We start from the raw sequence: 26,768 nt of genomic DNA, 5'->3' as shown, positions 1-26,768 counted from the left end.
TAGTCTGTTGGGGGCGCTCTTAGTCAGTCAAAACCCTAAACAACTGTAGGGACTTCCCAGACTAAAAAAGCTTATCGGTAATGAATTTATCACACTCTTTATTGATGTAACCAGAAAGCTACACATCTCTCCAATTTCCCCCTGCACTGCAGGAAACCCATGGGAACATTAGGGGATTATCAGTCCAATACCAAACTTAAATGGCACTCTGCCACGGATGGCCTGCTCAAATGTTCATAGCTCATATTTGCCTTTAAAGTTAAATAGAGAGGCTGATCATGTATTTTTTTTTTTAGTAATTGTGCACTACCTGACCAAAAAAAAAAAAAGTTGCATACTCTAATATTTAGTTGGACCACCTTTAGCTTTAATTACAGCACACGTTGTTGTTTCGACAACCTTATGCAACATCACAAAATGTATTTCTGTCCAGAGTTGCATACATTTTTGGCCGAGATCCTATATTGATGACGGGACAGTCGAAGCACTCTGTTAGGTCTTCTCCAGCACATCACAAAGCCATTCAATGGGGTTAAGGTCAGGACTCTGTGGTGACCAATTCATTTGAGAAAATTATTCCTCAAGCTCCCTGAACCACTCTTTCATAATTCGATGAATCTTGGCATTGTTGTCCTGGAATATCCAGGGAAGAAAAAATCCATTGATGCGATAACCTGGTCATTCAGTTCATTCAGGAATTCAGCTGGCTTAATTTGTTGCCACATAGCGTTGCTGAGCCTAGACCTGACCAACTGAAGCAACCCCAGATCATAACACTGCCTCCAGAGGCTTGTACAGTGGGCACTATGATGACGGGTGCATCGCTTCATGCGCTTCTTTTCTTCTCGTGCCTATCATGTTGGAATAGGGTAAATCTGGACTCATCAGACCACATTACCTTTTTTGGCCCATTGCTCCACAGTCCAATCTTTATGCTCCCTAGCAAATTGAAGTAGTTTTTTCATATTAGCTTCACTAACAAGTGGCTTTCTTGTGGCCACACAGCTGTTTAGTCCAATCCTGTAACTTCTTGTTGCATTGTGTGTGTGGAAATGCTCTTAATTTCACTATTAAACATAGCCGTGAGTTCTACTGTCGAATTTTTACGATGCAACTTCACACGAAGCGTTTTAGTGATCTCCAAAGATTTTTTTGGCAACCATATTTCTTCAGCGAAGCTGACGATTAACCACTATATTTCCAGGTTTAAACAATGCATTGGACAGTTCTTAACCAAATTCTAGTGATTTTAGCAATCTCCTTAGTTGTTTTCAAGTTGCAGGCCAATAATTTGCCCCTTCTGAAACACAGTAACATCTTTTCCACGACCACGGGATACGTCTTCCGACATGGTTGTTTAATGGGAAGCTACACTCTGCATCAGTTAAGGTTAAACGAATTGTTGCCAGCTGAAACATATTAATCACCGCAATAGTGATCCAATCAGAGGATCTTAAGTATCTGCTTATTTAAATCCAAACAGCAACTTTTTATACGTTATACTGGGGGGATGTTCGCTGTCCTTTTCTGCATATTGTGGCGCCATTTTGTGGTCCGTTTTGCGGCCGACCCACCAGCCTGCTCAGTTCTCCCAATGGCCAGTCCGCCCCTGATCAGCCCCAAAGTGTGTCGCCGGGAAACTGCCCGGTATGCCAGATTACCAGTCCAGCCCTGCTACTGTCTGGTACATTTGAGTGAAAATGTACAACATGAAATTGCACTGGCTATACACCAAAACCAAGTGGAACATATTGAAGTGAAGAAATATGAATCGTGACATTGTCATTACAACATAAGATTCACTACTGAACTGATTGTGTTGTATAGAAATGTGAGACAAAATTTTTAATTCTATCTATCTATCTATCTATCTATCTATCTATCTATCTATCTATCTATCTATCTATCTATCTATCTATCTATCTATCTATCTATCTATCTATCTATCCTGTTTCTCTTCTTTCTATCTATCTATCCATCCATCCATCCATCCATCCATCATTTGTTTATATTTCAGATATATGTGATAACTCATTGTAGCAGGTTCTTTCAAATCTTTGTAGAAAACACTTTCTTAAATAATGAACATTTCTCCAAGTTTCCCAGCTCTATCAGTTACAATAACATTTTATTATTTTTTTATTATGATTGTTAGGAATAAATACTGACCCAGTTTCAGTAAAACTATCTTTACTGATCAGGTTACTTTGCATCCATCTATTATTTCCTCCCCACCCCACCATCATTGTCATTGAGTCATTCACCGGTGGCGTGATTATTCATGAAAACAAAAGAAAAGCTGCTTTGTCAGGACTAAGGGAGAAATGAAAAAGATGCTTTAAATACAAACTCTTGCGTGCAACACAAAAAAAAGATGCTGTTTTCGTAAATTAGAGTGAGGAGTTCTTGTACTGTATGTTGCCTTGTTTGTTTTGGTTTGTTCTTTTCTTTCATTTTCTTTTAGCATGTTTGTGGTTAAAAGAAAAAAGTACCTAAAAAACGAGAAAATGTCCATTGTTCCTATGTATATGTTTCTCCTGCATGTGCCTTGTCAGTCATCAACAAATAAGTTCAATAAAAAGGTCAATAGCTTTAACCCTTAAATGCATACCTCGGGTCTTTAGTGACTCGGGACCTCATTCCACCTGCTTTAACGCATTCATTTTGTGGAGTATTCTACAAAATTAATTACAAAAATTCTACAAAATTTGTATTCTACAAAATGAAACTACTTTAGTATTCTTCAAACTTTTTTGTAAATGTTTCACCAAAAGTGAATAGGGTCTTTAGTGACATGAGTTATGTAAGTGTATATAGTTCCTCTTCTATAAATCATATTTTTATGAATTCATATCTGTTTAAGTTTACTATCAAAGGATGATAGGATTTCTTTGTTTATTACAAGAAAAATGAGCGCCATATTAATTCAAATGTCTACATCATGTACATTTTCTGTGCATTGATTGTGAATTATCAGTATCGGATATGCGTGTACACATAAATATTATATGTGCTATTTGTTAGCTAAGGTGGTGCTGTTGTTTTAGTGATTGACTAGATTTACATTTGACATTGCTGTTTGACAAAGAAACAATGTGGAAGTAAACTCTTATTTCTTATTCCTTCTTCTTTTCTCTTCTTCTTATTCCTTCTTTTTTTCTTATTCCTTCTTCTTAATTTTCCTTATTATTCTTTCGTCTTATTTCTTATTCCTTCCTTCTTCCTATTCATTATTATTATAATTTCTCCTTCTTATTCCTCCTCCTCCTTGTTATTCCTCCTTCCTTCGTGTATCCCCCTTTTTTGCTCATAATTCAAGTTCTGCGTTTGGATCCTCACTCTCTCCTCTCTTCCCTGCACAAACACTGACAACTATTAAAAATACTTTTTAGTTTTAAGAAAATAAAAAATAAACAAGCACTGAAAAACTGCATAACTTTTTGTCATTACTCAGGGATTGAGAGAAAATAATATGCATATGCACACTCTTACTAAAATATCATGTTTTTGTATACGAGACTCACTATTCACTATCAACCAAGCCTGGCAGATTTTGCCAGATCGACATTGGCAAACCGGTTCTGCCAGGCACCTGGGAACTTGGGCATTTCAAGAAAGTCACATGATTTTTCAAAACCAATTGTGCATCTTCACTGGCTTGTTTCTGCAAACACTTAACTCATTCACGTCCAGTGATCTTTCCTTGCACTTCTGGCCCACAACACAACATACCACACCATAACACACAGCCTCATTGATTTCATTTTCTGGCTCAATTTAAAATCTTTGTGTAAAAAGACATTTCTATTGACTGCTAGTCATGACAATGGACCCCATAGTGCAACAAATTGAATAACTTTTAAACATTAAAAAAAGTAAATAAACTTTTTCCCCAACATAAAGGTGTGTTGTGGTGGTGCAGTTGACTAAAGCGCATAACTGTAAATCAGAAGGTTGCTGGTTCGATCCCCACAACCACCACCATTGTGTCCTTGAGCAAGGCACTTAACTCCAGGTTGCTCCGGGGGGATTGTCTCTGTAATAAGTGCACTGTAAGTCGCTCTGGATAAAAGCGTCTGCCAAATGCATAAATGTAAATGTAAAGATGTTAAGTTAAGTAAATCTAAATATATGTAAAACAAAATAAAAAAAACCTCTTAAAGTGTAGAACTTTGCAGATATTTTGCAGATTGATTGCTCATATTTTCACTCTGTGTGAGTTTGTTGCATCTTTATATCTGCAGTGTTTTAATTCCTTCCCCAGATTATTCTTGAAAAAAAGTGAAAACCCCAATGCTGTTTCTGATATCCTTCAATCAAAGTACGCCTCAAAGATTCAAATAGCCACAAAGTAACATGTTTCACTTATTGTCTGCATTTTTATAAGGCATGAGCATTATTCAGCAAGCAGCTCCCTGCTTTATGAATGAATTATCTTAATGACTATGTACTGATCATAGCTTTACCGTTTGCAAATTTTATATACACTGCTGTTATTGTATTTGTTGTAACTTCAGTTATTTGTAATTTTGTGATTATTCAGAGCACATCTTATACTTAATATGCTGTCTTCGGTTGTCACTATTATTGTGATTTGTATGTCAAATAATGAGGTCCACGCGAGGCACAGAGTTAATTCAAATATATGGACATGCGTTATGTTGTGTAAATAATTTCTAAATGTTAGCTATTGTATTGGCTCTACCATAGTTTTTATTTGAATGTGCATCTGAAATGTAGTCCGCACGGGCATGTTGGAGCCCAGGATGGCCACCAATACCGCCTGACAGGCCGGTGTTCTGATAAACTGTGCTACCTGCTCAGGATGTGCTACCAGCAGTAAAAACAGTGATATGTAAAACATGGGTAGAACATGTTGGGAGGCATGGGAGAACCTGTCCGTATGTACAACAACAGCAAGAAATGTGTTAAAAATCTAAGTAGCACATCTTGTCAGGCAGATTATACCTATCAGGATGTGCTACCAGCATAACTATCATATGGTGTGAGGCTGCACTAAACCCTAATCCTGGAAGCACATCCTGATGGGTAGCATATATTTTCAGGACACAAGCCCAAATTACCCAGTGGCCCACTGGGAAAACACCCGGTGCTCCTGACGGCCAGTCTGCCCCTGGTTGGCAGCATTATAAATGAGACCTGTCCCATTGGCATTAGGGGAGGGTACAACACACCATGTGCCAGGTACAGCCAAGCACCAAGTCAAACATACAAATGTATAACCAGGCAAAACAACAATATTGTCTTTCCAGCTCTTTTTGTGCCACGAGACAGCCTACAAGCCCAAACATATGGTTTAGCATATACATTTCTTTTTATTTGAAAATGAATCCTGAATGAGCCTTTTGAGTAGTGAATTTCCATGACTTGGCAGAATCATTTGTGATTAATAGATAATGAATGAATAAAAACAAAGTCAGAAGTTTGCACTCATAAAGAGCTATTTTTTAGCAGATGAAATGTTTTAGAGATGAGCATAACCTAAAATGATTATACTGTAGTTCATAGTAAAATCTGCAACAAACAGGTTATATACTATATTAGAAAACCTGATATTTATACACAATCAAATATTACAACTTTGCACAATTCCAACACATTCCAGTCACATTTTTACATAATTGTTTTAAATAATTTGTTGATAAAACACTTTGACTGATTATCATTGCAAGGTTTATTTTACACTGATCTTTAAGAAATTGATTGTGTAGGTAAAGACAAGTATTTACAAACATTTTTGTATATTACGCACAAGTACAATATTTTGCTACAGACTATTAGACTTTTATTGTGTCCGATTTTTGTATATCTTGGTTGGCTGTGTTATCATCATTAAAGAGCCTCTCTTTCAATTTATAGTAACTTCCCTTCCTATCCATCAGTTCATTATGAGTGCCTTGCTCCACCACCTGCCCGCTGTCAATCACAACTATCTGATCTGCCTTCTCAATGGTCTTAAGCCTATGAGCAATCACAAGCAATGTCTGGGTGGGGCAACTGGCCAGGGCTTGTTGTACCTGTGGAAAAATAAAATATTTATTAAGAAATCTTTCAATAGTTAGAGTTAGTCCCGATCTGTGCACATATGTATGCATGTATGCATATGTAAATACTGTTTGTATTTATACTAAACAGTCATATTTTACCATTTGTTCACTTTCAGTGTCCAGGGAGCTGGTCACTTCATCCAGTATGAGGACCTGAGGTTGTCTGATCAGAGCTCTGGCGATGGCAATGCGCTGCTTCTGACCCCCTGAGAGCAGATTACCACGCTCTCCTACATCTGACACATGAAACAAGATTCGGTTAATGTGTATGTACTTGCATGACTATTAAAAACACATGGGATTTTTCCCTTGACTTTACACGCCCAAATCTAGAGCCTTCCCTTACATAATATACAGAGTAAGTGCAAATGAAAGGAAACCAGTGAAAATATCAGTAATGCTAAAAATGACTTAAATTAAGTTTTTCATAAGGTCATGCTGATTAGACCAGCTTAGACTGGCAGAGAAGCTAAAAGCAGTTCACCTACCTGTGTCATAGCCATTTTCCAGTTTGCTGATGAAGGCATGGGCATTGGCTTTACTGGCAGCTTCCTTTACTCTCTCCATTGAACAGTCAGGCAACCCATAGGTGATATTGTCCCGTACGGTACCCGAGAAAAGTACAGGCTCCTGACCCACCATTGCTATCTGAAAAATAGGATATTTTGTACAGTACAGATTGGAAGCATTTGGTTATTTTGTCTACATGTCAACTCAGAGGTAGTTTGAACCATGGTGGCAAGAAATGAAACCACTTTTGTACAAACAGAAATATGTTTTTGAGTTATCAATGTAGTCACCTTGCTGTGTATGTAGTTATGCTGATAGTTCTGTAGTGGTTGCCCGTCTAGCAGAATCTGTCCCTGCTGAGGCTGATAAAATCTCTCCAGAAGACTTACACATGTACTCTTACCGCCACCTGACATTCCCACCAGAGCAGTCATCTGACCCGGCTTCAATTCAAGAGAGAAGTTCTGAAAACAAAGGAAAAGGAAAGGTAAATTCAGTAATAAAGTAAATTATTTGAATTAATGTAAGAATGCGGGTACTTCTTGATGTGAAAATGCCAATATACATAACTTTGTGTACAGTACACAACATATTTCACATAATACAGATAGTTTATTTATTCACATTTTAGATTTATGTGAATTGTCTGGGAGGCTTGTCAGTGTTTACAATGATCAAGAGAGATTAATTTAGTGTCCCATCTAAGAGCTGTACCTTTAACACGTTCTGGTCGGGTCTTCTGGGATAAGAGAAGGTAAGGTCCAGAAAATTGACGTGTCCCTTGAGAACATTGGGCTGCAGGTTACCATCAGTACTGACCATGGGCTTTCGATCAAGGTACTCGAACACCTTACCAGCTGCACCCACTGAGTTCAGCATGTCTCCAAAGATATATATCACAGTCTGGGATTGAGATAAAGATTTTGCAGTTATTAATATAAGTTGTGCAGCTTCTGGTAAGCTTCCAGCATGTTTTTTTAATTAAATGTAGTTGTGAGTTGTGAGGGCTGCAGCTTTATGTGATACCAGGGAAACCTATTCTTTTATAAGTAGATATTTTAAAAGTAAGTATGTGGATAGTAAGAACATTGCCTCAGTCTTGGGTATCTATTGACCCTCTAGATCAAGAACAAATACAGAAAACATGCCCTACATTTTCTTAGGGCCCTGTGATTTCTGTGATTTGGACAGTGTGATTTAATTTGACCCACTGGGTGTGGGTGTGTTTGACCCACTGGGTGTGGGTGTGGGTGTGGTGGTGGTGGTAGTGGTCTAAAGCACATAACTAGTAATCTGGTAATCAGAAGTTCGCTGGTTCGATCCCCACAGCCACCACCATTGTGTCCTTGAGCAAGGCACTTAACTCCAGGTTGCTCCGGGGGGATTGGCCCTGTAATAAGTGCACTGTAAGTCGCTTTGGATAAAAGCGTCTGCCAAATGCATAATAAATGTAAATGTGATTTAAGCATGCAGACAAGACACTGTAAAGAGCTTTGTCTCATGTCTGGGAGCTTTATGTATGTGTGTTCCTCCTTCGTTAAGTCTCTGCTGTTTATAATCTGTAATATATTTTTCAAAAGTTTCAATAAACCTGCTCTTCGGCACAGGTCAAATTTGTATTCAACTTATTTGCTCAGATTTTGATTTTCAAAACACTGTTATTTTTAAATGACCAGATCAACATTTCAGATGCAACATAATAGGTCCTCTGGTTAGACCAGTTATGACTTATTCAGTCACATTACTTTTTTGATGCGAATCTTGTATTAATAATACATTTTATATGAGTTTATTCAGTAAATGTGTTTATATTATAGTTTATGCACATTTCTGCTTATTGATTAAATTGTATCCATCTCAAGTGATTCTATACATTTTTAATGCACATTTTGGAGATTTTATTTGCATCTTGGTGTTTCCATCCAGCTAACCAAGCTAATTTATCTACTCAAACAACAACAAAATGTTTTGTTGAGTCATTGTCTTTTGAATAAATTTTTTTGCTGTGGTCGTCATAAATACACCTCTCTTTACACACTTTTGAGTTGGTCATTTAGGAAAGAAAGCATCTGCAGTGTAAAGAAAAATAGGACTGGACCTCTGAGGTCTTAACCTCTCTGGCTCTGGCCAATATGAAAGCATGAGAAGCCTATATGTCTAATTTACAAACAAGCAATATACAAACTTTTTGACGGACAGAAGCTAAATATTTGTGAAAGAAAGCGTAAAAGCCACTGCCATAAGGCAGAACCATACCCTAATATTGTCTCCAAGGTCTGACTGATAGAGAATGAAGGAGACAAGATTTCCTGTGCTCATCTGTCCATATTGGATAAAGAGCCTCCCATAGTACAACATGGCCACCTTCATCCCTAATTCTGTCACCTGCAAAGCACACAAACACAGGCAAAAAGAATAGTTTAATATCCATATCAACATATACAGATATTTTGTTTTAAATGTGCTTCAAAGAAAATATTCACAAACATAATTTGCACAATAACCCCATACTAACCCGCCTAACCAGCAGGTAAACTGCCCTGACTGTGTCCCGTCGGGTCTTAAGATTATGAGTGTCCATCAAGCGGACATCATAGCGTCGGGCTTCCCCCAGTTCCATCCTGAAACTCTTTACAGTCCTGATGCCTGAAACGGCCTCCCCAGCAGTTTCATTAGCATGTGCCATGGAGTCCTGAACTTCTTTTGACAGCCTCTGAGAAGGCCATAAAAACGTACAAACTACTAAACAACGATTGACAATGATTGACACCTATAGCAATTATTATTTCAAAATTGGCCTTCTATTTCTTGCTTTAATCAGATAGTCCTGGGGGACTATACCTGATAATGGGTGTCATATATGTTCTGCAGTAAGCCTGTCAGTGGTGTCTCCATCAACATTAGTAGTGTGAGCTTCCAAGACAGGCTCAACATCAGATAAAGCATGCCCAGGGTCTTTATCATGGTCCGCAGAAGAACGTTGACATTCAGGGCAACAGCCCGGCCCATCAAAGTGGTGTCTGTGGACAGTCTAGATGTGATATCACCTGAAAGACAGATTTAGTGGAGTTAATGGCAATTTAGTCCAGACTATAAAGAAAATGGCATCACACTGATTTGGACTGGTAAACAAACACACAGTTGGGTCTGTTGTTGTTTGCAGAAGACTGTAATGCAGTGGCAACTGTAGTGGATCTACCTGTCTTGATGGTCTCAAAGAAGCCAATGTCCTGTCTGACAATGGACCCAAACAGTTGCACCTTGACTCGGCAAGTAAAGCTATTGATGGCACACATGAAGAGGCCTCCTCGACAACCTGCGCTGAAAGAACTGAACACAAACATCATACATTAGGATATTGAATGGAAATTTAGTAATATAGCACATATGTTTTGCTGCACCAACCTTCCCAATGAGAATAATCCCATGAGAATGATAGCAAATCTAAAGTTATCCCACTGGTACTTGGAACCTAAAATGTCAATCACTTCTCCTGTGTATAGTGGGATGAACATCTCACCTGAAATCCATAAAAATGCAGCACGTGACTTTACATTGCAGGTTTACATTACACTTTAAATGTATACGTTAAGTAAATACAAGGACTACTTACAGAGGACAGCTAAGGCCAGAAAGACAAAAGCTCCACATAATAATATGTTGTCGGGTTTGTAGAAACGGATGACCCTCATGAAGAGTACTCTTGCCTTCTGTTTGCTCGCTTTACTGTTACCTTCTCCATTCGTGTCAGGCAAAGTTATCTCCCAAAACAAACAAGCTAAAGCAGCAGCTACGGTACCGACAATCCACATATTGAATTTATCTAGCCGATAGTTACCAAACATGGTCGAGCGTCCGGTTTCATACACCGAACCTATAAAACAGTGGACTGCAATCCATCGTCTTATCAACGGATCCGTCAGATCTTTAAAGAAGAGGGATCCTGCGAACAGTAGCGTGCATCGCAACCCAGATTCAGCCCACTGGCGTAACAGACTAAGATCAAGATACCTTGGACGAGTTTTCAATAAAGTTCCACCGAGGTCCAGAGTGTAAACGATAATTATGTCCACACATAATATACACGCGAACGTCAAAACTGTCCGCATGTTACTTGTATAAATCAGCTACCTTGGGAAATAACCAACGCGCATAACCTACTCTCAAATAAACATAAGATATTTTTGGTTGTAGTTGTTATTATTATTACGTTTTCTCCCGTGCTTCGACCTTTAACGATGTAGTCCTCTCAACTCCCTCTTCATCTTTCACATTGCGCAGGGTTAGTTCAGTACACCGACTTTATTATGCTTTCACTTTCGAGTACGCGGGATTAGGGGTTTTCCTTCCAAATCACACAAAATTATAGACGCGTTTAGAACGTTTTTAGAACGTTGCATACGCAGCGTATGCAACGTTTTAATTTTAACATGCAATCAAATCGATTGTAAGTATTTATTTTCAAATTTAGAGGGTCAGTTTACTGGTTTTAGGTGTTTTTTTTTACTCCGGGCTTGACCAGCCTGAATGACCATCTTAAATGAGCTAAAACCAGTCTATCATTTTAGGCTGGTTTTAGATTATTATTATTTTTTTTTCAGCAGGTCTACCCCTACTTTCTATTTATTCAGGGAATAATTACAATAGGCTACTTATATAATACTTAATATATAATACTTACATTTTCAAAACAAAGGAATATTAGGGGTTCCATACAAGTTGAGCTCAATCAACAACATTTGTGGCATAATGTTGCTTACCACAAAATATTTATTGAAACTCTCTTACTCCAAAATGTTTTTGTGACAGTTAAACAACTCTAATATTTTTGTGAATCAAAGCTAATACAGCAGTTTGTGTAGGTGTATGTGTGTGTTTGTACTTGTGTTGAATGGAGGGACGGATTACCGACCAGGCCAATGGGGCCAGTGCCCAGGGGCCCTTGACTACCAGGGGGCCCTTGAAAGCATAATGGCACCACCACCCACCGCAACAACTTTTGTGTGGAGGGGGGTCCTTGGAGGTAATTGGCCCCAGGGCCATTGCAAGTCATAATTCTTCCCTGGTTGAATGACCAAAACTGATTCTGATACAGTTGAATCTGCACAATTTTAATATGCTGTATGTTGTCTTGCTCTGTTTAAGAAGTTTACAAGTATACAGTTGGTGTGTTAACATGCAACATCCTTAATTTAAGAACAAAGTCCTTTTTGTCACTCGTCAAAAAATTTGGGTAGTTCATTTCCTAAGACACACTTCTCTTCTGTTCCATCTTGGTCAATGGTGACAACATATGCAACACCTCCACTTGAGCCATCTCGACCCATCGCCAGAGTGAGTGCTAGACGGAGAGATAGAGAGAGCTTTAACATTTTACAGACACAGATTACGAGTGGGAATAGAATTCTTTAGAATTATCTGAACTCCTGTCAATCTGTTAGGCATGCTATGCTAATCTTCATTCATTGTACAGTTATATAAATAAATCAGATATAGTCAATAATAAAATATGAGAAGCAACACATCTAAGGGGAGGTTGTCCAGTTAAAATTAATCTTGGGGATCCATCTTTTGCCAAAGAAGTAAACCAAAATAATTGTGAAGTTAAAGAAGTGACCTGAGTTGAAATGTTGTGGCATCATCTGCACTATTCAGTGCAGAACAGTCCAAAATATAGATAGCTACAGTGTTAAGGAAAATAGGCCAAAAATATATATATTTTTTGTTTGATATTAAGCAACATTTGAACATGCTTGGTTCAAGTCACTGCTGCTATATTAGGTGCTGCCTCCTTTACTAAATGACCCAAAGTTATTCTAAAAATGCATTTGTATATTATATTGAAAACAACCCTTACCGTTCACAACAAAATCTTGGCATTCTCTCTTTGTCATGTTTTTCTTGTACTCTGCATCCACAAAGCCATTGATGTAAAAACTCCCAGAGCCACCAATAGCAAAAGGCTGCTTTGTCAGCAAACCACTCAGTGTTGCATACACCTGTTTGGATATGGAGAAATGGCCACGTATACAATATAATTATTATAATATCTAACATCTGTAGGACTTGTAATCTGACTTTTGTGACTTTACTGATTATACTATACATTTTATTCACTAAATACTGTATCTAACCTGTCCTCCTTCTTTCCTGTCCCACCCAGCAACAATAAGATGTGCTGATAGTTCCTCTTTGTATTTGTATGAAATATTCTTCACCAGAGTAGCAGCAGAGCATACCAGTGGGTAATCTTCCACCTCAATACTGTAAAGGTACATAATTCCGGTATAATATAGAGCACATTTTTGAGATAATGGAAAATTATCTCTAAATATATATTGCATCGGAATGTAATTACAATGAATATGTAGGTACATGGCACAATAGACACACAGGACTACAGGATAATAGTGATAAATACCTGTGTACATCCAGTTGGTAGTTGACTATCTCAGCAATGGTTTGAGCATCAGCTGCTGATCCAGACAAAGCACAGTAGATCTTGTCATGGAGGGGGGAAAGCTTGTTCATAACACGATTCACCACTGACTCCCTGAGAACAAATTCCAGAGAAGAGGCATTTCAGCATGTGTTTTGTTGGACAGTACTAACTTGTGAAACAACCCATCGAGACAAAAAGCATGTTATTTAATAGGTCTTAATACAAAGTTTTCCTACTATTTAGTTATTCCGGTGGTTTAAATTGCCAATGGAGAGTTTAACACTAATTGATAATTGTTTGAATCTTCTGCATCTTTACTTAAACTATAGCACAGTTTTCTCTTACCCTGCAGACACACGCGAGTCAGAGCCAAGAACAACTCCACCGTCAAATGTAACAGCGATGATGGTCGTCTAAAATGGCAAAAACATCCAAACTAGTATTTATTTAAAAGAAAAACAAGGGTAGGGTTATATCCTTAAAGGAATATTTTGGGTTAAATACAAGTTAAGCTCAATTTTCAGCATATATGTTAAGCTATAATGCTGATTTACACACAAAAAATATCAATTCAGAAACAAGAAGAAACAAATCGAGGTTACAGTGAGACACTTCCAATGATAGAGAATGGGGCCAATTTTTGGAGGGTTGAATGACAGAAATGTGAAGCTTATAATTTTATAAAAGCACTTTACTCAAGTTAAAACTTATGTATTATTTGAGCTGTAAAGCTGTTTAGATCATATTTTTACTGTCATTTTAGGGTTGTAAAATGTATGGTGTTACGCCATAGCAACAAAGTTGTAAAATTGGATATATCTTTACAGAAAATGTAAAGGTTAGCACACAATTTTATCACACTAAAATCATGTTAACACATATATTCTTCACATATTGTGGCTATACTTTTGTGTAATTTCATGTTTACTGATCGGCCCATTCACTTCCATTGCAAGTGCCTCACTATAACCTAAATTTTAGCTTTTTTAAAGAAAAGGAGGGACGCATCGAAATACATTTTTGCTGTTCTCAAAAGTATGCCATAAATGCTGTCGATTGAGCATGACTCGTAGTAAACCTAGAATATTCCTTTAATAACGATTCACACAATGGACATCTTGTTACTGGAGCAAGTTTTCGATATCGCAGACTCAAACAACTTTAATATTAAAACTTTGATACTTTATATTCAGCTGGTAATAAGCATCTTGTTTGGGTCTTTTAAAGGTCATGAGCCGATAACTCACCCCGGTTTTGACCTCCTCAGAGAGCCAGCCTGGTTCTGCGAATGATTCCTCCATGTTGAATGGATTGAAAGCAACTACCTGTCCTGTAGGAACCTGTCTGCGCTTGACGCCAAAAGAGACTCGATACTCGATAGCACTCCTCAAATGAAGCGCTTGCTAGTTCATGCAAGAGAATTCAATCACTATACAAAATTATTTAATTTGTCCTCGTACTGTCTGACCTGCAGTTTTTAAAGCGCCTACTTTACTCCACCATTTTCTGAGTATAACAGAAAGTGAAACAAACGTAGTTCCTATTATAGTCATTCAAACGCCGAAGCGTTGCAATATCTACTGCAGTATTAAAAGGTCTGATACTTGGGAAAAGCCGTTTATATTTTTTAGACTACCCATTTACTACATTCAGCTTTCAGTAATGTCAATGCAATAGAAAAAAATATCATATTTAATTAATTTTTTTTTTTTTACATATAAATGTATCTGATCTCAACGGGACACAAACAAACAGTGTACAATGGCCCTTTATAGTGTTAGTCAGACAATGAGAATTATGAAGTCAGATCATTTAAGACACTGACTGTTTTTTGAAATGTCCTCTGTTCATTTTTACCTGGTCTTTGTTACATACTGTACTTCAATTTATGATTATTTCTATAAGGCAACTGGAGTAATATAAAATTGGCAAATATGCATTTATAAATGATGCTAAAAATGTAAGAAGAGACATCACACTGTACAACATAACACTTTTGAATATTTATTATGAATAACAAAAAGGGTTTGAAAAGAAAGATTTGAATGTATCAAAATACTTAAATCTGCAAACATTTATGCACAAGTAGTGATATTTGGATTCCAGTTGGGTTACAATTGTGTCCTATTCATCATGGAACTTGGGCAGTTTATCTCAAGGAACAACTATATGCTCAACTCCTGCTTCAGTGATCACAACCAGGTGAACCACTCCACCACCAACATTGTCCCGACCCATAGCCAGAGCCAAAGCTGTAGAGACAGAAACATCATTTATCAGCGCTTTATACAGTTTCTTATAAATGTTATGGAACTTCCATTTACAACATCCATTTTTCCCCCAGTTCTAATGTACCTGGAGTGGTGGTGGCGTAGTGTGCTAAAGCACATAACTGTTAATCAGAAGGTTGCTGGATCGATCCCTACGGCCACCACCACTGTGTCCTTGAACATGGCACATGCATCCCCCATCCAATTTGAGTTGCTGTCCGTAAAGGAGGGGCTTGAGCATAAGGGCCTTGGGCGTATTGTTAAACACAGTAACAAGAAGGCCACATGATAACTTCATCATGTATGACCCTTCCAGGAACATCATCGGGATAAAACAAGTAACATTAAAATAATGCAATAAATGTGATCTAAACTACATCAAATATATCATAGAACACCCCAATGTACACTAACCTAAAGGATTATTAGGAACACCTGTTCAATTTCTTATTAATGCAATTATCTAATCAACCAATCACATGGCAGTTGCTTCAATGCATTTAGGGGTGTGGTCCTGGTCAAGACAATCTCCTGAACTCCAAACTGAATGTCAGAATGGGAAAGAAAGGTGATTTAAGCAATTTTGAGCGTGGCATGGTTGTTGGTGCCAGACGGGCCGGTCTGAGTATTTCACAATCTGCTCAGTTACTGGGATTTTCACACACAACCATTTCTAGGGTTTACAAAGAATGGTGTGAAAAGAGAAAACATCCAGTATGCGGCAGTCCTGTGGGCTGAAAATGCCTTGTTGATGCTAGAGGTCAGAGGAGAATGGGCTGACTGATTCAAGCTGATAGAAGAGCAACTTTGCCTGAAATAACCACTCGCTACAACCGAGGTATGCAGCAAAGCATTTGTGAAGCTACAACACGCACAACCTTGAGGCGGATGGGCTACAACAGCAGAAGACCCCACCGGGTACCACTCATCTCCACTACAAATAGGAAAAAGAGGCTACAATTTGCAAGAGCTCACCAAAATTGGACAGTTGAAGACTGGAAAAATGTTGCCTGGTCTGATGAGTCTCGATTTCTGTTGAGACATTCAGATGGTAGAGTCAGAATTTGGCGTAAACCGAATGAGAACATGGATCCATCATGCCTTGTTACCACTGTGCAGGCTGGTGGTGGTGGTGTAATGGTGTGGGGGATGTTTTCTTGGCACACTTTAGGCCCCTTAGTGCCAATTGGGCATCGTTTAAATGCCACGGCCTACCTGAGCATTGTTTCTGACCATGTCCATCCCTTTATGGCCACCATGTACCCATCCTCTGATGGCTACTTCCAGCAGGATAATGCACCATGTCACAAAGCTCGAATCATTTCAAATTGGTTTCTTGAACATGACAATGAGTTCACTGTACTAAAATGGCCCCCACAGTCACCAGATCTCAACCCAATAGAGCATCTTTGAGATGTGGTGGAACGGGAGCTTCGTGCCCTGGATGTGCATCTCACAAATCTCCATCAACTGCAAGATGCTATCCTATCAATATGGGCCAACATTTCTAAAGAATGCTTTCAGCACCTTGTTGAATCAATGCCACGTAGAATTAAGGCAGTTCTGAAGGCGAAAGGGGGTCAATCCTTTAGGTGAGTGTACATAACTGATATAAAGAAATAAGAGGAAACATATACATTTCAATACAATATAATGAAATGCGAAGTCACACAGGGACTTCTGGGAATGCCCAATTTTTGTTTCTAACTGTAATTGTACAAATAGTTTACCGTAAAAGTACATGTATTCTCTCGTAAACATAATATACATTTTTACAGTTAATTATACAGTAAAATATATTTTTACACTATTTTACTGTAAAATTGCCTGTATTGTCGTATTAACTATATTATCATTTTTATTGTATATGTTAAGGTAACTACTTGTAAACCAATTCATTTTTCTTTTTTTTTATGTAGCATTTTTACATTATATTTCTGCAGTTATTGCAGAACCCCCACCCAGTTTCAGTAATGCAAAATAGAAACAAATATTTATTATCTCTCAACAAGTAAACTTACATTTTAAATTTCTAAGAGTGAAAATGCGTTGCTATAGTGTGACTACATTTATTTTTAGGGGAATTTAACACTTTTATTCAAAATGTGGAATGAATGTTATATTACATTTCCATATGTGAAAATCATGATGATTACCTTCATTTAAAGGAGAATTATGTATTTTTTGTAGCACAAATAATCAGTTAAGAAACAGGGAAACTGTACATTTTGTGTGAATAAATGTGTTTAGGGGAATTTAATACATTTATTTGAAAAATTTGGAAAGAATGTTAATCAGACAATTTCTCTGTTTAAATAAATAAACACATACATGTATCATTATGTTTTGTATCATTTTATTTGAAAAGGTTACTGCTAAACTGTCATGAAATCATATTTTCCCATCATATGCCCAAAGAACCAGGGCCATAACCACTATGTCACCACGTAGAAGTGGATGGAAGTTCATAAACCATGGAACAACTTGGAAGCTATGAATGTCTAATTTGAATAAAGCCTTCAATTTAAACATTAAAAAGACATGATATCTTATAATTTTATCTACACACTTATTTCACTATAATGAGCAATGCCTGAGCTAAGAGGAAATTCTGTTCTGAAAAATGTTTCATGCTTCGTTAGTCATTGGCCAATGAAATAACTGCACCAAGTTGCAGACTTGAGTTTGTGTTTCAAATCACATTTGCTTTATGTGGTGACTTGGTAAAATACAGCTCAATAGATAAAAGTATTCACATAAATGACTATAAATTATTTAGTACTGTACAATAGGAGACACCCAAAGGAGACTTTTGAAAAAATTCAATCATAAAAAATGTTTATTTTATTGGCAGAAAATCATGCACATCTTTTCATTTTGTAAAATCTTAATTTAATTTATTTGCTAAACTTAACTAGGCACCATATAATGAAATGAGCATCATTACTGTGTTTCTCTACTGTGTACTTTCCCCTCTCAAAATAGGAAACTCAAGTACAACAAAGGCTATTTCAAGCTGGGAAAAAGTCAAGTCATTTTTATTTGTATTACACTTTTAACAACATACATAGTTTCAAAGCAGCTTTACAGAAATCATGCATTAACAGAGAATTCAATTGTAATATCTATAAAGTCTTAGTCATCATTGTGTAGTTTGATTAAATATGATTTTAAATTGTGTATAAAAGAAATAATTTAATAATAATTGTAAAAAAAAAAACAATTCAATGAAAGCTTTTTCAACGAGCCCTGGGCCTCATGACCTCTGAAATAGCGGTCACCCCACTGGGACTACTGTGGATGAGACCACTTCAGTGCTGGCTCAGATTGAAGGTACTGTACCCCATCATTCTTTCACTGTCGCTTACGTCTTGTGATCAGGGCTGGACTGGTAATCTGGCATACTGGGCATTTTCCCAGTGGGCCGATGCACTTTGGGGCTGATCAAAGAGCTAAAATGAGCCGCCGCATTATACAAAATGGACCACAAAACAGAAAAGGACAACAAACACCCCCAAACCCCAACTTTTGGACTAGTTGCTATGTAAAATACCGGGCCGATTTCTCATCCCAGTCCAGCCCTGCTTGTAGTGATACGACGCTGTCTATCTGCGTTAACCTTTTGGAAAACAGCCACATTCTACTATATGGATGTGGAACACAATCAAGTGTCCAGATGCAAAGTGGTCACAACGGATGCGTTGAACACAGGCAGGGGAGCCCTGTGCAATGTGCGCCCAGCCTTTGGCACCTGGACAGGTGCTCAGTTCACCTCACACAAAAAAATACAAAGGGGTTTCATGTTCTGTTCAGAACTGATAAAACGGCATTTGTGGCCTACATAAATCGCCATGGGGTGTTCGAACATGTCCATTGATGAACCTGGGATGCCAGCTTCTTCTCTGGTGTGAGAAACATCTATCGATACGTGCGACACACGTTGCGGGTCACCCGAACAGCTGCGCGGATTTGCTCTTGCGACAGGGCGTTTTAAAAGGAGAATGGAGGCTTCATCCTCAGACAGTTCTGATAATATGGGATTGATTCAGGACTCATGCCCCTCTGGGCCTGGATGCTCTAGCCCACAAACGGCCAGCGGGATGCAAGTATGCATTCCCTCCTGTCCACTTCAAGTATTGTCCTTAACCGACTGATGCACACAGGCTCTCGCAACCGATGCTTGACACCATATAACAAGCCAGAGTCCCTTCAGCAAGACGTTTATAGGCCTACATGTTGAAATGGTAAGTGCACTGATTGTAGTTCCTCTTGGGACGAGGACCCTGTATAATGCACTGAACAGTCTATACTTCACTTTCTACAAGAACGTTTAGACGCGGGACTCATCCCATCTATGCTCAAAGTTTGTCGCCGCCATAGCAACTGTACATATCCCACTGGTCAGTCACACTTTGATTGTGATATCATTATGTGGTGCAAGGCAGTTGAGACAATCTTGCTGTGGTCTTGTATATGCACTTGTAAATATGCCCTACTATGCACGCGAGGGAGGCGGAGCACATATTTTAAAGAGTTTCAGAGATTGGCTACACCTGCAGGATAAACCCAGAGCCATATAGAGAGAGAGTTGCGACAACGGAAGTGCTAAATTCTTGATCGTCACGTGATTCACGTAGACTTCAGATAGTTCCAGGAAGTGCTTTGGCGGGCATTTCAAACTGTTAGAGTAGAGTGACAGAACTGCGATTTCTGGTAATTAGTAGTCAATAAATGCATTTATTTTATATATTTATGTAACACACCGACATATGTATGTAGCATGAGTATGTTGTTACAGCGATGTTGTTTTTTAAAGATCAAATCAGCTAATATTTGAGGATTAGTGTTCGCTTACCGTTATTTACCTCAACTTATTTCAGGCTAGGGTTTCTGTTGCCTTTTTATGTTACCTCAAATTCATTGTTTTCACTAATCTCATGGTAACTAATGTCATATTTATGACTTTTCAGATAGTACAGAGACAGGCTGGTGATAGGTGATTTCCAGCTCGCACCGCACAATGGGTCAATTAACTATTAACTATTAGCAGCAGTTACGTAAATGTAAAATTTTGTGAAATGAAGCTTATTGTTTACAATTCTTACAATTCTATATATAGTAATGTAATTATTTATGTATTATAAATATTATATATCTAATGTATAATTCAATACTTATTCATATACACAATATATTCAGCTTTAAAACAGCTTAAGCATACTCGTATATAAACTGCCGTTCAAAAGTAATGAGGCTGAAAATTCAGCTTGGCATCACAGGAGTAAATTACATTTTAAAATACATTAAAATAGAAAACAGTTATTTTAAATTGTAATAATATATTACGATATTACTTTTTTTTTTTTTTTTTTAAACGATGGATGAAACTGAATCAAGAGAACAGATTTTACAATTAATAGGGTGTTCGTTACTAACTTTATCCAGCTCCAATCCTTGCCTAATCTGTTAGTTATCCGATAGCATCCCTTATCTCCTAATTTAATGAGTAATACTCAACTATAAGGTTTTAATTTACAAGTTATTTTTATTTAGATGTACTGATAATATACAGAATAAGATAATATTATTCTTTAAACGTCTCACCTTTTAAAAGTGCGTCGCAAACGGTTTTTGACCGGTCCCAGGTCACTAAAGACCTGAGGTTTGCATTTAAGTGCTTTTAAATATATACAAGACAGGTTTGTTGTCCATTGGCCCCAATGAGCTTTAGAGAAAGAAGGTACCACACTCTCCAGTATGACACCCCAACATATTTTAATGTTTTCTCACCTTTTAGTTCAATCTTTCAGCTTTTGTAGTGAGCAAGTTTAGCTGTTCAAACTTATTGTAGACTAGAAGTCAACACATACGGAATATTGAAACCTTACTGAAAAACAGTGCATGAAGCTACATGGCCAGACAGGTTTGGGAAGCTATTTTTACCACATTAGGATAAATATTTCCCTGTGTCCTCGACTGCACTCTGTTCCGACAAATCACGTGATAGCACAGCAAAGGCTTGAGTTTAGGCGGTATCAGTCTGACCCCATCCCGTGTGTTTGGTTTGGCGAGTTTGGAATAATAATATTGTCTTGCAGCGTCATCTAGTGGAGACTAATACTAAGGACGCCAATATACATGTATTACAGAAATGCATTAGTCTAGTGCTTTAATGTGTGTTCTGAAAGGTAACAAGACCTTAATATAATGTTATATTAATAATTTAAAATGGAGTATTACATTTTCAATTAGCACAAATATGGCCCTGAACTATGTATTAACGCGCAACAACGAGAAGTCCTGTGCGCATGCGTCGTAAACATTGAAAATGAAAGTGAAATGCTGCAGCTGAATTGATGTTTCGGGGAAAACCCGACGGTCCTGTAGCACACTAAACAACACTTCAGACATAGAGTTAACATATAGAGCCAAGATGTCTGAGATATCCACCATATACAAGATATCTATAATCGCATTCGCATTGTTTTTGGGTGGTAAGTTTTACTGCGTTTTGGTAATCAAAACTGCTTTATACACTAATACATTAAAGTAATGACCATTTTCGACTGTGTAGATTTCATGCTTTTCCTGCAAACGATAAACTCCTCACTACAAGATATTTACAGTGTCTTGACAATTGTAAGTTTTTTTTAAATTCTCATGATCTTTCTAATCCTGTAGTTTCTGGTTCTGGATGTCCAGTTCTGGAGTGCTGGTTTGTACAAGAGAAGCCAGGATCACGAGGGGGTTTCTCAGTACCTATGAGCCAAGAGAAATCTCTAATGTTCATCAGAACTGATCCATACAATCAACAAGCAATATCTGACATTCATCCTCCAGCAGACATCAGCCCGTCCAGAATTTACTATGTAACTGGTGAGTGTCAATTAAGAATATGCTCTGTAATACATTTGGGTTGATTAGTGGATTGTATATAATAGCTGAGCTACTATAACTACTCACAAAATCAGCCCTCAAGTCAAAGAGGATTTGTGTCATATTTAGTGATCGGATGGTCTGTATCCTCAATACAGGTACAATTTAAATACAAGTTTAAAGAAATTATTTACCCCAAAAAATGTTGAATACTTACATAATTTACCCTCATGTCGTTTCAAACCTGTATGCTGTAAATTTTTGCGTGGAACACAAAAGGAGAAATATGAAGAATATCCGAGTCACTGTTTTCCATGCAATGGTAGATAACAGCTTACTGAAGGAGAAGATTATCAGTGAATAATTTTACCCGCACAATGATATCTTGTTAATTTAGAAGACCTGGAATATAGCGCATAAGTCGTACAGACTACTTTTATGGTGCTTCTATTGCAATTTTTTGGTCAATTTTGGAGACATATGAACTATCGTTGTTTGGAAAAGAGCTATGTGAGGAATCGTCAAAATGTTTTCTTTTTGTATTGCAAATATACAGCCTTGGAACAACATGAGGGTGTGTCAATAATGACACAATATTCATTTTAGTGTGAACTATACTTCTAAATCCATGTCTAAACAAACCAGGTCCAACACAGCAGCCACTGATGTTTTATAGTAAACTGCCACCTATTCTAGAGTGTTCTTTGCACAACAAGCTATTTGATGATAACTCGACTTTAATACACTCTTATTCTCCAGATCCAGCTGGTACATTCTGTAGTTCCTCCCTGAACCCACCAAAAGGCTCTGTGAACAAACCTAAATGTGAAATAAACCCTTTTATTCCTCACGCCTCTATGGTCAGATGGGCATCTGCTCTTACTGACTCAGCTCAAAGTCCCATCTACCTGCAAGCTGATTGGTTCTCAGTGGCAGTACAAGGACTTGATGAGCAGCTGACATTGTCCAGTATTATGCGAACACCCTCTACTTCTAAGGAGCTAGATGGTAAATCATTTCTTAAATAGTGTAGTAAAGAAAATATGCTATTTATTTACATTATAAGACATCATTTAAACTTACACTCTCACACTTTTTCCCTCACCTGAACTCCCTGTCTCTTTCTCTTTCCAAGTAATCCTCAGCATCTCCAGTAAAACTCCAGTGGTCCGCTCTAGACTGGGAGAGCCGGTTCTTTTAGACTGTGGGTTTTGGGTAGACCCATCTTCTCCAGTCCATGGCTCTGGTTTCTCTGTTGAGTGGCGGTATCAGTTCCGGGGTGAAGGACGTCTGGTCATTGCCTATGATGGCAAGAATGATCGGTTTGCTGAGACATCAGAGACAGGCGCTGATATTGACATCACAGCTCTCTACCAGACAGGAAATGCATCTCTGATCCTGGAAGAGGCTCAAGTGAGACACACAGGAACTTACATTTGCACAGTCTATCTTCCACACCTGTTGGCACAGGTAACCGTGGACCTGGAGATAGTTGGTAAGATGATTGTATACTTAATACCTGCCATAGCAATTAGGTCATATTTGCATACATTCACATACAGTATATATTGACACAGTGACATTAGCTCAGCCAATAGCATGAGTTTAGGGTGGGACTATCTGTTAGTTCAACCAATGGTAGACGCTAGGTGTCTTGCATCATGTCTTGCTGTTTTTAGCACCTTGTGCCATGATCACTGCATTTTTAAGATGCTGTGTCAAGTTAAAATGAGTTCAACTTTGAAAAATGTGTATTTTTGATCAACATTTGTTATGTAAGATATATATATAATTTTAAAAATGGTAATCACTGTCTCTTTCCTCTTTCTTGTGTTTTTCAAGAGCCTCCATCCCTCTCCATCTATCCTTCCCCTCTTCCACTTCTTGTGCCCGGGCAGGTGGTTTTGGCCCAGTGCGAGGCCTCTGGTTTTGCTCCTCACACTCTGGAGTTGGGCTGGGAGTTCACTGGGGCAGATGGGAAGTCACAGAGTCTGGGTCAGGGAGGTGTAACAGGTCACAGACAGGCTTCTGATGGCACTTTCAGTCAGAGCACTCGTCTGGAGTTGGACTCAGCTAAGTTGGGACTCAGTCGTGGTGGTGAGATCACCTGTGTAGCCAAACACGAGGGAGGTACGAGGCGAGCTAGTGCAACACTTAACGTGATTGGTAAGTCAGACTGTCATGGGACTGGAGAGACTGGAAGAACAGAGGCAAAATTTGCATTTACAATATTTTTCAAGATCAATGTCAGTACTGGTTAAATCGCTTTTGAATATTTCATTTGCATTTACAAAGGAGTATTTATATCAGCGAGAAATGTTCGGAAAGGCTTGATTTTATATTTTCTTCACATCAGGTGTTAATGCTCCCTCTATTGAGGACTCTATGGCAATGGTCGCTGTTGCACTTGTGCTTTATGGTGTGATAAAGATCCTTTCCTGGACATTCAGCTCTGCTGGTAAGTTAGTTCAGTATTATCACTACAAAATTAGATTTTTTGTTTTTTTATCTTTATCATCACTGCATCACAGAAGTGCTCATTACTGAGTGCTAATCTAATGTCACTAAAGTCAACATGAAATAGTAAAAAGTAAATAATTTTTTTTTATTAAAATAAAATAACGTACTCCTCCTTTTCGGCTGACATTACCAATCCATCATACTTTTTCAACCCCTCGCTTCCAACCACCTTTCACAATCCAAACCGTTCCTGAAAGATAAAAACATCTCCCACCCTACATATTTTTTCTTGTTAAATATCCCATTCACTCAGAAATATGTCACATTATGAGGAAAATTGGTTGGGAATGCTGTTTCATGTTGACTTTAAATGTTGAAACAGTGTTGATGTATCCTTGCTGATTGTATTGAAGGATATTTAGACTATTATTATGTTTGTGATATTGAATGCCTTGTTTGTATTAAATATACAAATGTGTAAATAACTATGCAAGACTTTTACTAACTAAATGTTTTCATGTAGACTCCAGTGAAACTGAATTAAATGAGAAGGTAAATAATATTACTTGCATAACTAAACAATACTCTGAAAAGTTTCATGTTTTTAGGTATAATTGATTACATGTAAACTGTCTGCTCATTGTATTTCTTTGTCTCTACTGTAGAAGCAGAAATAAACCTGGACCTTGAAGTGATTTACATGGTTTCCAACTGTGAAGTTCCTGTTTTCTCTGTTTGCTCTTGAAGTTTAAATAAACAAACTGGTCTTGTAAATAATCGGAATAGTTGTATGTATTGTGGTTCCATCGTTTTTTCTCAAGTCTGTATGTTTGCTAAGCTATAGTTTGGGGACTAAATGTATACCCAGAAGTGAGCTAATTCTGATAAAACCCCCTTTTGGGGGATATTTTGAGATGCTCTCATTTGATAAAAAAATATCTGCAATATTTTTTATTTTCTTTCATAAAATGCATTTGTTGCATATGTTTTCTATTATGGTTAGGTTTGGGTTAGTCTGACTATAGTTATTATTATTTGCTTTAAAACAATAAAAGTCTATGTCCCCATTTAGATAGCTAAGTAAATGTTTGTGTGGTTACTCTCTGGAAATTCTTACATTCAGCGATTTTAATTGCTATTGATTTGTTTTATAAATTCTGGAAATAAACCCAATAAAACACGTTACATATCTTTGTTTCTGGATTGTATTTACTGCAGGGCTGTTTCCACTGTTTAGCTGCTTAGTATTAATTATGTAAACTCAATAACTCTTAGCATGATAAGCCAAGTATCAGTGGATTTGAGATAAATCAGTGAAGGGAAATGTATTATGGTGATGGCAGAACTTACATGTTGAGATATTTAAAATAGCCACTTATTATGGGCTGTGTTGTAGAAAATTCCAAAAATGTTTTAGTCATTTAAGGAGCACATTATTGGTAACTTTATATATATATGATATGTAACCAGGGTTGGGAGGGTTACTTACATTTACATTTATTCATTTGGCAGACGCTTTTATCCAAAGCGACTTACAAAAGAGGAAAACATAAGCGAATCATCAAGACAAAATACACATGTTAAAAATACATTCTCTGAAAAACCTAAATATCTTATGCAGTGTTGTTTCTAAAACAAGATCAGTCTAATTGATCTTGTTTTAAGGATTTTTATATTTTTACAGGAAAACAATGCAAAAATTATCAAGAATATGAATATTGTCCTAATATCAAAAGGTCTTACTAGATAAAAGAAATTATGATCCAACATGAATTTTCTTGATGAAATAATATGATCGTGTCTTCTAATGTGCATGTAAAATGGCTAGAAATAGCATTTTAGCTTAGCGTAAAGCTCACAATTTACACAAGGTTTATTTCTATTTCTTCTGCTCCAAACTTACTTCAATCGTACTTCTCTGTCTGCTCGTATGAATGTAACACATCATAAGAAAGTGTTTCACCGATGTTCAAATGCACTTTGGATCACATCATTTATATGTATAAATGTTTTCCACCAGAAAGGACTAAATATTAAATGAAACAAATGACAATAAAATGCAAAGTAATCTCTTCAGTAATCAAAATACTATTTGAATGTAACTGTATTCTAAATACCAATTATTTAAATTGTAACTATAGT

The 26,768-nt window shown here is 37.4% G+C and overlaps 3 protein-coding genes across 3 annotated transcripts; 1 reads left to right on the top strand and 2 right to left on the bottom strand.

Moving 5' to 3' along the window:
- Positions 1–5,327: 5,327 nt before the first annotated feature.
- LOC127619891 (antigen peptide transporter 2-like) lies at positions 5,328–10,865 on the bottom strand. Its single transcript, XM_052092921.1, has 11 exons — positions 10,192–10,865; positions 9,984–10,098; positions 9,778–9,908; positions 9,420–9,625; positions 9,094–9,291; positions 8,835–8,963; positions 7,293–7,481; positions 6,869–7,042; positions 6,557–6,716; positions 6,168–6,304; positions 5,328–6,038 (listed from the first exon to the last, which is right to left on the bottom strand). Exons 1-11 carry the CDS (start codon positions 10,685–10,687, stop codon positions 5,799–5,801), a joined length of 2,175 nt encoding a protein of 724 aa, XP_051948881.1. The 5' UTR covers positions 10,688–10,865; the 3' UTR covers positions 5,328–5,798.
- Positions 10,866–11,670: 805 nt separating this feature from the next.
- On the bottom strand, positions 11,671–14,522 carry LOC127620069 (proteasome subunit beta type-9-like). Its single transcript, XM_052093163.1, has 6 exons — positions 14,268–14,522; positions 13,366–13,433; positions 13,000–13,131; positions 12,713–12,842; positions 12,436–12,577; positions 11,671–11,919 (listed from the first exon to the last, which is right to left on the bottom strand). Exons 1-6 carry the CDS (start codon positions 14,319–14,321, stop codon positions 11,792–11,794), a joined length of 654 nt encoding a protein of 217 aa, XP_051949123.1. The 5' UTR covers positions 14,322–14,522; the 3' UTR covers positions 11,671–11,791.
- Positions 14,523–21,612: 7,090 nt separating this feature from the next.
- LOC127619999 (tapasin-like) lies at positions 21,613–25,803 on the top strand. The gene is made up of 8 exons (XM_052093047.1): positions 21,613–21,784; positions 21,972–22,166; positions 22,926–23,174; positions 23,302–23,661; positions 24,009–24,332; positions 24,523–24,624; positions 25,150–25,178; positions 25,292–25,803. Exons 1-8 carry the CDS (start codon positions 21,724–21,726, stop codon positions 25,301–25,303), a joined length of 1,332 nt encoding a protein of 443 aa, XP_051949007.1. The 5' UTR covers positions 21,613–21,723; the 3' UTR covers positions 25,304–25,803.
- The last annotated feature ends 965 nt before the right edge of the window (positions 25,804–26,768 follow it).

This window comes from Xyrauchen texanus, chromosome 26, assembly GCF_025860055.1.
Source record: "Xyrauchen texanus isolate HMW12.3.18 chromosome 26, RBS_HiC_50CHRs, whole genome shotgun sequence".
NCBI lineage: Eukaryota > Metazoa > Chordata > Actinopteri > Cypriniformes > Catostomidae > Xyrauchen > Xyrauchen texanus.
This window is presented reverse-complemented; position numbering and strand designations above follow the sequence as displayed.